The sequence below is a fragment of the Sceloporus occidentalis genome, unplaced genomic scaffold (assembly GCF_023333645.1).
Source record: "Sceloporus occidentalis isolate IW3139 unplaced genomic scaffold, rSceOcc1.0.p SCAF_2, whole genome shotgun sequence".
Lineage (NCBI taxonomy): Eukaryota > Metazoa > Chordata > Lepidosauria > Squamata > Phrynosomatidae > Sceloporus > Sceloporus occidentalis.
Genome location: NW_028316982.1, coordinates 147446785 through 147461852, shown reverse-complemented (window position 1 = coordinate 147461852; position 15068 = coordinate 147446785). Strand labels below are relative to the sequence as shown.

The 15068-nt window shown below is 40.3% G+C and overlaps 2 protein-coding genes across 4 annotated transcripts in view; one reads left to right on the top strand and one right to left on the bottom strand.

Annotated features, from left to right (window-relative positions):
- The window catches only part of LOC149319135 (dnaJ homolog subfamily C member 3-like), a 52735-nt gene extending 50141 nt beyond the window's left edge, over nt 1–2594 (top strand). The window contains exons 11-12 of the mRNA XM_089511169.1: nt 136–284; nt 1413–2594. Coding sequence (XP_089367295.1) covers nt 136–284; nt 1413–1567 — 304 coding nt within the window. The 3' untranslated portion in view covers nt 1568–2594. The remainder of the gene's footprint in view (nt 1–135; nt 285–1412) is intronic.
- Nucleotides 2595–3358: 764 nt separating this feature from the next.
- The window catches only part of LOC149319134 (UDP-glucose:glycoprotein glucosyltransferase 2-like), a 104038-nt gene continuing 92328 nt past the window's right edge, over nt 3359–15068 (bottom strand). Inside the window, exons 34-39 of one of the 3 annotated variants that reach the window (XM_089511160.1) lie at nt 13011–13193; nt 10945–11105; nt 10656–10770; nt 10136–10252; nt 7814–7958; nt 3359–6531 (exon numbers count right to left, since the gene is read on the bottom strand). In XM_089511160.1, coding sequence (XP_089367286.1) covers nt 6509–6531; nt 7814–7958; nt 10136–10252; nt 10656–10770; nt 10945–11105; nt 13011–13193 — 744 coding nt within the window. In that variant the 3' untranslated portion in view covers nt 3359–6508. Of the gene's footprint in view, nt 6532–7813; nt 7959–10135; nt 10253–10655; nt 10771–10944; nt 11106–13010; nt 13194–15068 lie in introns of those variants that run through there. The other 2 variants (XM_089511161.1, XM_089511163.1) reach the window with 2 other exon arrangements.

The window sequence follows — 15068 nt, the reverse complement described above, 5'->3', positions numbered from 1 at the left end:
TTTTCTCAGGTAAGGAATATTAGAGCTCTTCGATCTTTGCCAGTTTGTTCCCTTTGGGGAGTTGTGGGGGAAATCCTTTCTTGGCATGAAATTTACTGGAGAGTTCTTTGCAAGTAAAATCTGTGATTTCTGCAGGAATGCCAGAAAACAGGAAATCGTAAAGGCTTATAGGAAACTTGCAATGCAGTGGCACCCTGATAATTTCCAGGATGAAGAAGAGAAGAAGAAGGCAGAAAAGAAGTTTATTGATATTGCTGCTGCCAAAGAAGTCCTCACAGATCCAGGTACGTGGGGTACAGAGGTATTTCAGAATGACTTAAAACTGAGAGACTTTTTGCCATTTTGGGATAATTTAATGCTGCAGCTGCCTTAATCATGCAATGTTTCCTTTTTCCACTATTCACTTTAGTAAGGATCTATAATTGATCCTAATGCCCTTTTCTTGAAAAATCTGAATTTTAAAAAATGGGATTCTGTTGAAGCAAGGGAACAGCTGATGTTTGGGTAAAAAAATATGTGGGCAAATGAAATGACACAGATAAATGGGGAAAGCGTTACTTATATTTCTTAAAAGTACTCCCACGGGGCCAGTTTTTAATTGCATGAGCACAGGAGACATAATTGATAAATGATGGGAAATAGTACCATCTGTAGCAGAGAGTTGCTAATGACTAAAGTGTGTTTAAACATTACTTACTAATGGTGGACAGAATTGGTGTTAATGTGAATGAATATAAAACTGGGGCATCTATTCTCAGAATTATATCCTTTGTAAAGCTCTTAGAAAAATGGCATGGACTGATCAATTTAAACTGGCAACAACTTACTGAAGTCCTTGTAAGGATACTCACCTTCAGTTTCTAAACCAGAGTGTGGGAATATTTTGGCTCTCCAGATGTTTTGGATTCCAACTCTCAGTCCCTTACATTGGACATTTTAGACACAAACATCAAGAGGGCCAAAGGTTTTACCGCCTTTCTTCTAAATTAATGTTTGCCATAAGTAGAAAACATGGGGATTCACAGATAGCATGTTTTTGGAGGATGGGGGCAGAAATTTTTCAGATAATTTCAAGTGTGAATGTTCCCACGTCATCTACATAAGTACAAAAATATTCTACTCATATTCTTTTTCCTGGTGCTGTAACTACTGTACAAGTGAATGTAAATGCAAGCCCTTAAAATACTAAATAGCATAAGGTCCATTGTGTATATGGATCAAAGCTTGGAGACATTACTTTTCTGGATTCCACCTTCCAGAATCCTTCACCATTGGTCATGCTGGCTAGGGGATTCTGGATGTTGCATGCTAGAAAAGTAACTTTCACTATGTTCCAGTATGAATTTTTCTTATATAACCTCTTAGAATTCTTTGCCAGCAATCTTATGATTGAACCATGTCTCCTTTTCTAGAAATGCGAAGGAAGTTTGATGCAGGAGAAGATCCATTGGATGCAGAAAGCCAGCAAGGGGGAGGAAACCCTTTCCATAGAGGCTGGAATTCCTGGCAAGGGTTTGACCCATTCAGTTCTGGAGGACCTTTCAAATTTAAATTTCATTTCAATTAGAAAGTCTGTCCTTTCTTCCCAGTTCTGGCTTCTAGGAGCTTGTCTTTATTTCCTAGGTAACTTAACATGCTGATTTGGTCCTTGAACAAAAACTCAGTGAAAGCCAGCTTTTCAGTGATAGGCTAAAGAGAAAGCAAGTCCATAATGGAGAGTGATAGAACAACAGTTCGGTTAGTACCAATTCATTTTACCCTTCCAGTGTCAAAAATCCCTATCTGAAAACAAGTGGAAGACTGTGTAGAGCTGCACTCCTTGAGATCCTTCTTTTGAAATGGACTGAAAACTTCAGCTGAAGACAAACCCATATTAGAGAAGCAATTTTGTTCAAGAAAGCACTTTAAGATTTACTATACTCTTAATGACCTCATTTGGGACTTTGTTTTCCTCAGCCAGGTGACAAAAGAGCACAGTGTGATCTAGTTTATTTGTACAAGGGGAAATGTAAAAGCCTTGATTGTCTATGGAGGTATTGTTGTCCTTGGAAACACTGGAGGACTGTCTGTGTTCCTGTTGTATGTCATTCTCACATCTTCCCTTAAAGTGTAACTCAGGTTATGATGCATGCCTGTCGTTTGTAAAAAGAAACAGGTTCTGGGAGTTATAGAAGTAGCATCTACAGTCCATCCCCAAAGCAGATGCAATAACTTTTTCTATGCTACTTTGCAACAGGGGAATGCTATAGAAAGTCATTATGCTGTCAAGATAATTTCCCTACAGAAGCATCTGCACAATGCATTGCTTATTTAGTAGGGGGCCATAACCATTGTCTTACAGTCTTGTGTTTCTAACTTTAAGAAGAACTAAAAACTTTCCTTCTAGTTGTTTCAGAAAGCAACGGCAGTAGAATGATACTCTTAACTGTTGTTAAATAGAACTAATTTGAACTTTTTCACTCAACATATGCTTGACATTTGAGCAGAATGATTGAGATGTTGCACAAAATATACAGAATGTAATTCTGACCTTGGGATTTTTTTAAATAAGAAAAGAGTTGGAGATGTATACTATAAAGTGACTATTAAAATGACAGTGTTGTGATTTTTGTTAGATGAGAATACCAAACCATTTTTGTATGCTCATGGAACTGTTAACAAAATTGGCAGTTTCTGGTGTGCCATTGACTATTATCTATGTCAAAATCATATATTGATCATGAAGAAACCAGTGTTTCCCTCTGTTAAAACTCGTCAACTACTTGCTGCCACAGGAAATACCTATATTAACACCAAAGCTGACTTCTATTTTAGCTTGTGAAAGTTGGACATTTCTTACAGCCTTTTGTTTCATGTGTGCATTCCAAGTGAAGTTGATGTTCTCTCTTGATACAGGTTTGAATTTGTAGCAATAATTTGTTTTTAATTAGACTTTTGAAAGAAGGAAATTTTTAAATCATAAGAAAGGGTGTTAAAAGATCTCTCCTCTCACAACTTGAAGTCAACAGCAATCAGAGTAACTCTGGTAAGAGTACACTGTGCAGTGCTGAAAGTCAATAATTCACTCACCCCTACTTCAGTCCTGCAGGCAGATTGACATAAGGAACAGAGTTCTATGCATATTGTCCTTTACTAGATTGGCAACTGCTCTCATACCATTATGCACCCTAAAAACAATAGACAAGCTGTGTGGATGGTACATTAGTTGTGTCTGCTGAGTAAAGTCCTGTCTACTGTGCCCCACTCTATACACCAACCAAAAATCAGAAAAATAATGTATGAAAGGCTACAATAGATTCTTCAATTTGTAGCATTTTCCTCTGTATGACATATTTCAGATTTATTTTTATGAGGACATATATGTAAAAAACATTATATCATAGAGTTGGAAGAGACCACAAGGGCCATTCAGTCAAACCCCCAGGAAGTTCCTCCTAATGTTGAGGTGGAATCTCTTTTCCTGCAGCTTGCATCCATTGCTCCGGGTCCTGTTCTCTGGAGCAGCAGAAAACAAGCTTGCTCCCTCCTCAACATGACATCCCTTCAAATATTTAAATGACTATAATATCACCTCTTAACCTTCTCTTCTCCAGGCTAAACATCCTCAGCTCCCTAAGTTGTTCCTCGTAGGGCATGGTTTCCAGGCCCTTCGCCATTTTAGTCACTCTCCTTTGGACATGCTCCAGTTTCTCAACATCATTTTTAAATTGTGGTGCCCAGAACTAGACACAATATTCCAGGTGGGGCCTGACCAGAGCAGAATAGACTGGCACTATTCCCTTGATCTAGACACTATACTTCTATGGATGCAACCTAAAATCGCATTGGCCTTGTTAGCTGCCGCATCACACTGTTGACTCATGTTCAACTTATGGTCTACTTGCACTCCCAGATCCCTTTCACATGTAGTCTCGTTCAGCCAGGTGTCACCCAGCCTATATCTGTTCATTTCATTTTTCTACCCTAAGTGCAGTACCTTACATTTCTCCGTGTTGAAATTCAGTTTGTTAGCTTTGGCCAAGCTTTCTAATCTATTAAAGCCATTTTGAATTTTGATCCTGTCCTCTGGGGTATTAGCTACTCTCCCTAGTTTGGTGTCATCTGCAAATTTGCTAAGTATGCCCCAAATTCTGTCATCCAAGTCATTGATGAAGATGTTGAATAGCACTGGGCCCAGGACAGAGCCCTCAGAGATCAGTGAGATCCTCATGACATGCAGTTGCATGATCCACACACTGTCTTGATACTTTCACAAGGATTACTCCCCCCCCCCCGCAAAAATAGAGAAAAAGGTACCTGCCAGTTGAGCATACAGTGCATCTATCCTGAGCAGTATTTCATATACTTTATTCCTGCGCAGGATGTTAGTAAAATGAAGTAGGGGCAAGGTCTTTACTTTCTGCCACAATGCAGTGAGTTAGATTAGATAGAAATAATGCAATCTTGGCTGCACTTGGCTTTTAAAGAACAACTGTGGTCTTGCATGAGGCACTATGAGACTTGCAGATTAGGCTGACCAAGAGTTCGTCTTTGCCAGATTTAAAGACTAGTCAGTATCAGCTAAACCACTGCCGTACTTGTTGGAAATAGTTGTAGAATAAAATTCTTTTTTAAAAAACAAAACCTAGGTTTGTGCTATGAAAGCTAAGAAGTTCTTTTGAAGATAAAGAATCCTGCAATCATCCTAGGTAGCGTACTGGCAGCAGTGAAATTTAGATTACGGCTGTTTCTAACTTCATCAGTCATTTTAAAGCTTCTGTTATTCAGAAAGCTTCCTTTTTGTGAAACCAGATTAATATTGAAGTCAGCAGTTCAGTGCCAAAACTTAGAAACAGTTAAAGAACAATAATTACTGTATTGATGTGGGTATGGTTTCTTGGAGAGGGGTGATGGAAAAAGGGAAGTGCATTTATTTCATCTATTTAGAAATTAAGAAAGTGATTTTAAAAGTAATTCAATTGTCGTTTTTCAGATTGCTGTAGGAAGATACTGGTATTAACACAAAATGCTTAAAGTGTGAGCAAATCAGGAGGCTTTTTCTTTTTGCAATGTAATTTATGTATTTAGAAGAACAGTGACATTAAATATGTTCTTCAACAACTGAGTGCAGAGAAAGTTGTGTTCATGTTTAGCTACCTGTGGGAGTCACATACTCTCTGGGTTCTAGTCCACCTTTCTCCCCACTCCCAAATTATGTGCACATGTTTTTTGAGTTTAATAACTGCAGTGTTCCATCATGCGGGCCCTTATCTGAAATTTACTACTACTTGAGTGAGAAGCAACTGTGACTGAATAATCCATATGCGCCTTCGTTAGGTTTGTGATCCTGTATTCACCTAGTAATAAATTCATTTGAACTCAATGGAATGTGCTTTTGAGTACACATAGGACTGATATACTGTTCATATAAAAGTGGAAATTTTTCACAAGAAACAGAGCATGTGAGAAGCTGCACTTTTAGTCTATTTATGGTAGGAGTCTCTGCTGCAAAATTTTAAGCATGACTTTGCTTGCATGGGAGATGAACAACAAAACTGATGATGACTACTCATAAAAATAAAAAAGTACTGGGACAATTGCAAAGTTCCTTCTGCTGCCTGGGAACAGGTTAAAATAATAGCCAATAGACATATTTACCAAGCAGTATTGTCAGATACTCAATTTTACAAGCAGAACTTCATGTTACACAGGGCAAACCACTGCTCTTGAAAGAAGCAGCCCTTCATCTTGCATTCCCCCACCCAAAAATCTAGAATTATAGAATCTGTAGCATGAGGCCATAACATTTAAGTTGCTCCGCTTGATGATTTTTGCAGGGAATTTTGAGCCCGGTGACATTATGTCAGCTTTTGAGTTACTGATGGGAGGGGAGAGGGGCAGAAGCCCCACATCTTTTGACAGTATCTTAGGATCACAGAGGAATTATTGGGTGGTTCAAACAGTGGCTGAGCTGGCCCTCCAAGTTCCTCATGTATCCATTATGAAAAACTGTATGGTTTCTTAAATAAGTTAGAGTTCAAATGAAAGTTACAATGCACTGACAAAACAGCATGCAAACATGATGGCCAGAAAAAGCAAGACTAATTTCAAGTTTTATCTTGGAAACTATGGCAGAAAGAGTAGAGGATTTTAAAATAAATTAAGTATCACATGGCTGCTCTGTGCAGGTAGACACTCGGAGGTGATCACTCACACACCTCTGAATTGCATGTGATTTAAAGAAGTCAATGTGAAATAGGAGCAGTGTGTGCTTAGGGAATGTAGCACCAGAACTTGATCTGCCTTTGCAAACAGCAGAAGTGAGAAGCTCCCCAGATTGAATAAGTCATACAGTACAAGGAAAGTCCAAAGAAGCTTTTCCCCTGCAAAAAACCTTTTGCATGTTCATGAATCAAAAAATATAGAGCATCTCTGTATTTACACTCACAAAAGTTAGCATCCACCTCCCCACCCCCAATCCATGGCCAGCAGTGAGCAGTTGTGCTATCAGGACTACTTCCAAATATTCCTAAAGTTCATCATGCTTGGAACCTGCAACAGAAAAAAAAAATCATTCATTTGCAAAGTATGGAACACTTAATAAAATCAAGCAAGGGTTAACCAAGTGATTCTCTTTAAATATTTTCTTAATGCCTTTGCCTTTAGAGTCTCCATTTTACTAAGCCACAATCACCTATCTTGCCTGATGTTTTTATTAAATGGGGGTTCTCAGGAAATAGAAGACCAGGCACCACTGACTATCCACTGTAACTATGGGAACAGAAAGACCTACAAATAAACTCAGTGTTGCTGTTTGGTATTTTTATATCCTATTGTATACTAAAACACTAGCAGGATACAGACAAAGCAATTTTGAGTAGTCTGAAATATACGGAACAGTTTAAACAATTTAAAACCAGTCAGCACTAATCCAGGATGCTAGGACAAAGAGGTCCCTTAGATGTGGACTGTACATATGAAAGAGTAAAGAACACTATAAGGTTATCATTAATTTCTCTCATGACCAAAATACTGAATATTAACACCCTTCAGGGGTGGGGTGGGGGTAAGGGCCAGGTCTAGATGATAGTGAAGTTGGAAGTGGTCATCCAGAACCAAAGATCACAATGCCATCAACTGCCATTTGCAAAGAGCACCCAAGACAGCAATAGCAAGTACATTTATATACGGCTTAGCAGTGCACTTAAGCACCCCTTAAGTGATTTACAGTGTGTAAGCTAATGTTCCCCAACAAGCTGGGTACTCATTTTAGTGACCTACGGAAGTATGCAAGACTGAGTCAACCCTGGAGCCCTGCCTGGGATTGAACTTGCAACCTTGTGGCTGTGAGAGGCTATGCCACTAGGGCTCCTAAAGTCCAAGGCTGTATGAGAGAATTTTCAGTTTGTATACCCCACATCCTCAAAGTCCTCTGAGGGGGTCTTGAAGGCCCTGAAACACATTGAAGGCAGTGTGGCTATTGTAATGCAAATTCACAGGGCCCTGTAAATGACAGGCTCCAGGCTCTCATTTCCTCATCGCTCCTGAAATACCTTTGACAAGACATGTACAGTAGGCCCTTCTCTTACGCGGGGGATCCATTCTGGACCCTCCCCCCCCATATAAAAGAAAAAACGTGTAAGCTCGAGCCCCATTAGAAGTAATGGGGCTTGTGCCCATTATGCAGCGCCATGTGCGCGCGCCCCATTACTTCTTCCGGGGCACATGAGGCTTTTTTCCAGCACAGCTTCCAGCGTATGCTGGATGCCACATATGACATGCCTGCATATGATGCGGGCGCACTGTAATAGTTCATAACATTTCTGTAGCTCACCTGTTTGACTTGACTGCATCATGTCTTTTTGTTCTTTCCTCATCCGATTTATTAACTTCTGTATTTCAGAGTCATACTGCGTCCACTCAGGAACGATCCTGATAGCAGCTTCTAGCTTAGGTTCTTTGGTTTTGGGGTTGTTACACTGAAATATATTTTTTAAAAGAATAAGAAGTCACTGAAAGAGAAAACAAGTAGATCTTCCCATCATTGCAAAAAATAACAGTTACAGATTTGAAACTAGAATTGGCTGACACCTGGGCCATGTATACTATCTATTTCTGCAACCCCTCATGCCCCATCACTGAACTTGGTGCTCTACTGGAATGAAAAAATGCATCTTTGCTTAGAAATAAGGTATGCCCCATAGGTGTCTTGTTTTAATCACATGGCCTCTCCTCCCTAGTGTTACAATAGCAAATCTGACAGCAACAGAAGGGGATGGTGGTGGAGGAGGAGGAAACATTCCCCAACAAATTTAGGAAGCAATGCATCCCCAGTCCATCAGAAGTTGCCCACCCTTGTTTTGAACATTGAATGGCTACAAAATACATTAAACTGTAAACAAGGCACCTGCTGTAACCCATACTCTACTTTCAGGAATTGTGGTACAGCTCTCTCATGGCACGCACTCTGGAATGCAGGAAACCTTGAACTAAATCATTTATGTTCCCATTTTTTACACATGACAAATGGGAACGCACAGCTCCCAAGTTTCCCAGCTATTGTTGTTTCCAGCTCCCGCAAACTCTCTTTATTCACATGGCAGTTAAATATCAGGTGGCTCCCTACACCGCCAAGTAAAGTCCTAAAGAGCCCAGCCATATCCCTGAATCAGAAGCTACAATGTATAACTATGCAACGTAATATGCAACCAGTCTAGTGAACTGCAATGATTCACATTAGGGCACTACACAAGAGGCCGTCACGCAATGGAAGCCCCCTTTGAAGCATGAGACCCAAAGCACAGCACTTTCTGCTTGTGTAATCACTCCTGCCTCCAGAGAATATGAATGTTGTACAATTCAACCTTAAGCAATGGCATTTCCTTTTGTAATGACATTAACTTCCTAACTGCATGCCAGCCCCCATTTTCAAATCATTTTGTTTATATTATTTTATTTATATCTTGTTTTTCTCCCACTCCCTTGGGTTACAAACAGCAAAGTCAGAGATCACAGCTATGCTGTGCCACATTCATCGCCATTACACTACTGATAGAGGCAGGGGAGGCAAAATCCACGTATTAATATTTTCCTGGAAAACAGTATGCTATGCTATCCCATCACTCCTCTTAAGCAGCTGAAACATCAGGATAGCATTCTTTTTATTAAAAGAACCCTCTGTCATTAGCTACCAGAGGCCCTCAACTTCTTTTTCACAACTGGCTGGTTCCCATTCAAGTGTTTTGTCAGCACTGCAATTCACTAAAGAGCTGAGCATATGAATCTGGAAGGAGTCCTTAGTAAGCCTCCCAAATGGAGATCTGATAAAAGATAGGGCAACCGAATTGTGCTGCTTCATCCCTCTCAAAAGAAATGTTTGACTGCATCAGCTTAATTCTATGGAAGAACTAAAGAAGACAAGTCTGTTGGTGGGTCCATCTGAAGAGGTCTGAGCAAATCTTTGTTCTCTTCCTCAAATTATTAGTTTCGCTGATAGTTCCCATCAGGATACAGAAGCTAAAAATGATTCCATAGGATCATTCTTATGTTCTTTCACTAATTAACTTCTAAAACGCCATCCATAGTGAGACTGGGCATAAGCCTTGTGCTTTTTACTGCCACTCATCACACTGTGGGCCAGGAATGGTCAGCTGCATGAGCTGGAGTGGAGCTGCTGTCCTAGTGCCCTGCAAGTGCCATCATGTCATTCCTGGTCTCTATTTTTGTCTGAAAGATGATTTGGTTGGAGGAGGCAAATACACAGTTTGGGGCAGTTCTTTGGCACAAAATCACTTGGAAACCAGTTGATAGAACTGCCATGGGACTTTTGAGGGCAATAAAGAAGGGGCTGGGGTTGCATTTTTCCTCTTCTTCTCTTGGTTTTAAGTGAATTATGAAACACCACATTTATACAGTGTTTCACAGAATTGTTGAGACACAACCCCCCCCCCCTTCAGGGAGAGACCCCACTCAAACAGTGTAGGGTCTCCATACTTTAGTGAGATTCTGCACAGGGGAAACATTTATCAACAGTGACAGTGAGGGAATGGCAACCGGACAACTATGCAACATCAACAGCCACTCTTCTAGCCTAAACGCTCACCCTAAATGGATGGTTTGGGGGGACATGGAAGGGAAGATTATTACATGAACTCACCAGATCAATGGTTTTTGCCTTTTTTTTGGATTCATCATTGCACCATGTTTCACACCACAACCACTCTTGGGGAAGAGACTTAATGGCCACCTGATGAATCATGTTATTTGGAAGATCCTGAAAAAATATCACAATTAAGCATTGTTACTGAGGTTATTCAATGCAAGCTGTAGGCTTTAAATGGTGGAATATTACGTTTCATATCAAAATTAGGATAGGTCACACTACAGAAAAGAGTTATTTCTTTTCTTGACAGTGGTGCCATCATTTCAGGAAGTGAGGGGAGAGAGGTCTTTCTGTCCATGTTTCTTCCCATTGAAATTGAGGCCAGGAAATGAAAATGAGGAGTCAGGGTAAGTCCTGAGAGTTGGTCCCATCCAAGTCCATCTGATCTGTTTTATCCCAGCCCTATCACTGGTGCATTTCCAGACTCTGTGTCACATTGGAATGTGATGCATTTGCATATTTAAAGACCAAACACAGCTTATGTTCCTAATATACATCATGGATTGAAAAATACCTGATCAAGATTTGATAGGCTGTTTGGATCCTGACTAAGTGCTTGATATTGACCTCGAAGTCTGTCTCCTGCAGCAATCTTCCGGAACCTCTTGAGATCCACAACATATAAAGCACTATATAAATGAGTAAGATATGCAGTAACATGTTTTGAATAAGGTTTGTCATGACGGACATGGTTCTCTGAATATGATAAAATGATAATAGCACGGTAAAATGTTGCTCCTGTTATTTAAAATCTACAAAAAGTATTATTTTAATGTCAATATAAATTCTACATCTTTTATTACCTAATGTGGTATTTCTTTTTCCCAAGATGTGAAGCCCAATAACCTGACTTCCAGAATCGGTAGCCATCCATTTCTTTCCGACTATCACAGAAGGGAGTATAACCATAAGGTGCTCCTTTCAGATCTATATCTCTGAGTTCTTTCAGGTCACTTCTTACAATCTAGAGGAAAGGGGGAGAAAAGAAAGGGTGGTTTAACACTGACATCGTGGGATGCTGGGCAAGAGAAGAGAGGAATGTGAAATGCTAGGATAGCACAAAATGAAGACAAAGCTGATCTGTGATGTGGAAGGAAGAAGAGAAGCTGGAAAAACATTGGAAACAGGAGAAAAACTGGAGATGAAGCAACAAAGAATGAACAAGTTATGTACAAAGGGCTGTTCAGTTAACAGCACTTAACTAGCCATGCCACATAAGTGAAAGTGGCTGAAGGCTGGGTCATTTCTGTGATGGTTTATATGGTTAGTCATCATTATCAATCCTAATTAATTTAGCTGTGTTAATGATTTTTAATTTCTAAGATGAAATATGCAAAATATTCATTAGACTAAAGCAGTGACCAAACTGTGCTCTTTAAGGGATTTTGGACTTCCGCTCCCAGAATCCCAAATCATTGGCCAACATGGCTGAGGCTTCTGGAACACAGTTTGGGGATCACTGGTTTAAAGAAAGACTGCTTGCCAATGAATTCTTACTCACAATTTAAATGGAATACATACTTTTATGATAGAATGGCATTCAGTCCGTATTTGCACCATATACTAAGTGGTTTTTAATGGGAACATTTGTATCTCTCTTCCATTCTGATGAAGAGTACAATGCCACACAATACTTATTTCAAAGATGTATCCCACCCTCCTACCATTGATCACAACATTAATGGGAATCTAATTACCTGGTGTGAGTGTTGGATTACAACTCTGGAGACCAGGGTTTGATTCCCCTCCCACCATGAAACCCCCTGGGTGATCTTGGGCGAATCACATCCTCTCAGCCACAGGGGAAAAAATGGTAAACCTGAACATATCTTGACAAGAAAATCCATGATAGGGTCGTCTTAGGGTTGCCATAAATCGGAAACAACTTGAAGGAACACAACAATTACCATCTGCCATGCATCCAGCACACATGATACAGGGAGCATGAATGAAGTTCATTATGGAAAAGTAGTTCCATCTCAGCTTCCAGTTTAAAGATGTTCAGGGACACATAATCAGAGCACAACTATGTCAAGGCCAACTTTGGGTAAGAGCTACTGGCAGACTTCTTTCCTACAATGATCACACACTAATTCAGCTGAGATACATGAAGGCTAAAACTGTGTGCAGGTCCTACCTGCAACCTTGTGTGTGTCAGTATCCACTTCCTCCATTTCCCAGCTGTCTGGGACTGTGTAGCGACGTCAGAAGTGGACTTCTCCTGATGTTTAAGTGAACATGAACAACACGCTGCTTTAGACCCAGTTGTTATGTGCCTTCAAGTCATTCCCAACTTATGTCGACTCTAAGGTGAACATATGAGAATATGTGACTTGCCCATGATCACCCAGGGGGTTTCCATCATCAAGCAGGGAACTGAACCTTGTAGTCCAATGCTCAAACCACTACACCATGCTGACCCAGAGGGTAGGGCAAATGTGTTTGGTCCTGCTTCCTACACCAGGTCATATGTCAAAATACACTCTTTCAAGGATATCATCTTGGGTCAGCCATTTCTCACCAAAGTGTACAGAACTGAAGACAAGCCTGAACTCTCAACAGAGTCACATGGCAAAGGATTCACAGCACTTTACTATGTCAGCATGCAAGTGTATGTATGATGAACAGCAATGGCATAAATGTTCCCTGGAGAAATCAGACTAAATCTTCTCCCTAACACAACTGGCTCTATAGGTTCAGAGAATGGAGTATTCACATTTGTCCCACTTACAGCCTCAAGTGGCATAATACAGGAACAACTTTATCATCTGAAAGCGCAGATCTGGCTTTTGGCTCATATTCAGGCATATCGAATACAAGGAACTGTTGCTACGCATTCTGTTTAATGAGAATTTTCTTTTCTTTTTACCTGATCAGCATCAACAAATATTATCTTGTCCAGAGCCAATGGAAAGAGAACATCCAGGAAGAGAATTTTATAACCCCAAATGATCCTTTGCTTTTCTGTCTGTTGATGAAGCCAGCGAGGCCATTTGTACTGCACAAGTTCATACTGGAATCCATATTCTTCTGCCATGTAAGGGATAACTTTCTACAAAATATGTGAATGCAAGATATGTACATATTATTGCCAAAACAAGCAAGGCAATCTGGGTTATATAGGGTTATAACATAAGTAACACTAATAAATCATCCAGTAAGGGGAGGCAGGGCAGATGCAAATTATACATCTTTATGAAGTCGAAGGCTTTCATGGTCAGCATCCATAGTTTTTTGAGTTTTTTTCAGGCTATGTGGTCATGTTCTAGAAGAGATTATTTCTCTAAAGATGCCAGCCACAGATGCTGGCAAAACGTCAGGAATAAACTCTTCTAGAACATGGCTACATAGCCTGAAAAACCCACAAAAAACTATACATCTTTACTTTACGGAGTGCTGTTCTCAAGTGGGGAAAAACCTCCCTTCCAAACATTTGAATCTTCATGAAGCAAGTCATCTAATTAGAGTTAAGTGTAGTTGAACGATACTTTATGGTTGAAGTTGAAATGTATGTCTCTACCTCATTCCCACTCTCTTCACTATGGTTAAGATTTCATCCCTGTAACCCACTCTACTTCCAGTCTCTCCTCTTTCCCACTCTGTTCAGTTCAGAATCTCTAAATTCTGCAGCAGTACAATGTGAAGCTTTTAAGTTACCAAATCTGTTGCAAAACAAAACATACTAGAGCCAGACTTTATTTAAGAAAGAATAAACAAGCTATAAACATATTGCCTTGATTAGTTTTAGCAGTAAGAAATGAGCATCAATGTTCCTATCAAAGACTGTGGCTGATATCACCCCTCCTCTTTCGATAACAAGACAGAATATGCATGGGAGCCTGGTTTGATGGATCAATTCTGGACATTCCAGAGGAGGTGTGTAGACCCATAATGGGCTGATGTAAGATAAAACAAAGCACCAGTGATCTTGCATGCTAAACCTCTCTGCCTGGAAATGTGCGCCCATTATCAGCCACTCACACCTCAGTGCCACCACCTTGGAAAATTACTTCAAAGTGGCTCCAAACCCATTTCATTTGGTCTTTTCAACCCCTTGGAATCTGCCCCCAAGGCATATTTTTGGTATAAATATTGGGACTTTTTAGCATGTCCTCAGCTTAGTCCAGCAGCAGGCAGAAACACTGTTGATTTGTTTGACTAGCACTTCTATCGCTCGCCACCCCTACTTGCCACGGGAGCAATTGAGTCCTCTTCTTGTTCCCAGACCCACTGCGATTGTAATCAAGATCTAAATAGGTAATTATCACTGTTAGTGACATCTTACATCTATTCCAACCTCCCACCTGTGATTTCTTTAGTCCTTGTGTGTGTGCGTGGTTGTTTGCTTCAGTGAGTGTGTTTATTTCCCCTTTTAAATAAAAATAATTTCATTTGCAAACCTGCCTCTGGAGTTCTGTGTACTTTGTGATAGATCCCCCATGACTGAGTTACTCCAGTCGGTCTACATCTCTGTTTAAGCTAAGTGTAAATTCCCCTAAATACAGAGTGTCCTTTGAGGATACATTCGCCTTAAGGGTAACAGTATTATAGTATTGCAATTACGGATTCATAACCTAGAGTTACAGATCTGTATTTGCTCTGTATTCACTAATCCTATGTAGTCACATCCACCTTGACAGCCAGCAACCCCCAGTCCACCTTACGATATGGCAAAGGAGATATGTTCAGCTGGTGATTGTGGTGCAAAGAGGAGGACGATTCCATCCTTCTCCCACCAATGAACAAGCCTGAAACCATCACAAACAGGACCACTGCTGCAAGTTTTTATCTCAGCCTTTATCACTGGCAGGAGTGGGGTAGACCATCAGCTGTATGGACCTCCTTTGCCCAATCCACTGGCTGGGTCTTAAGGTTGACGAGGATGTGGGGTGTGGTTTGAACCAGGAAATGTTTAGTTACATCTCCT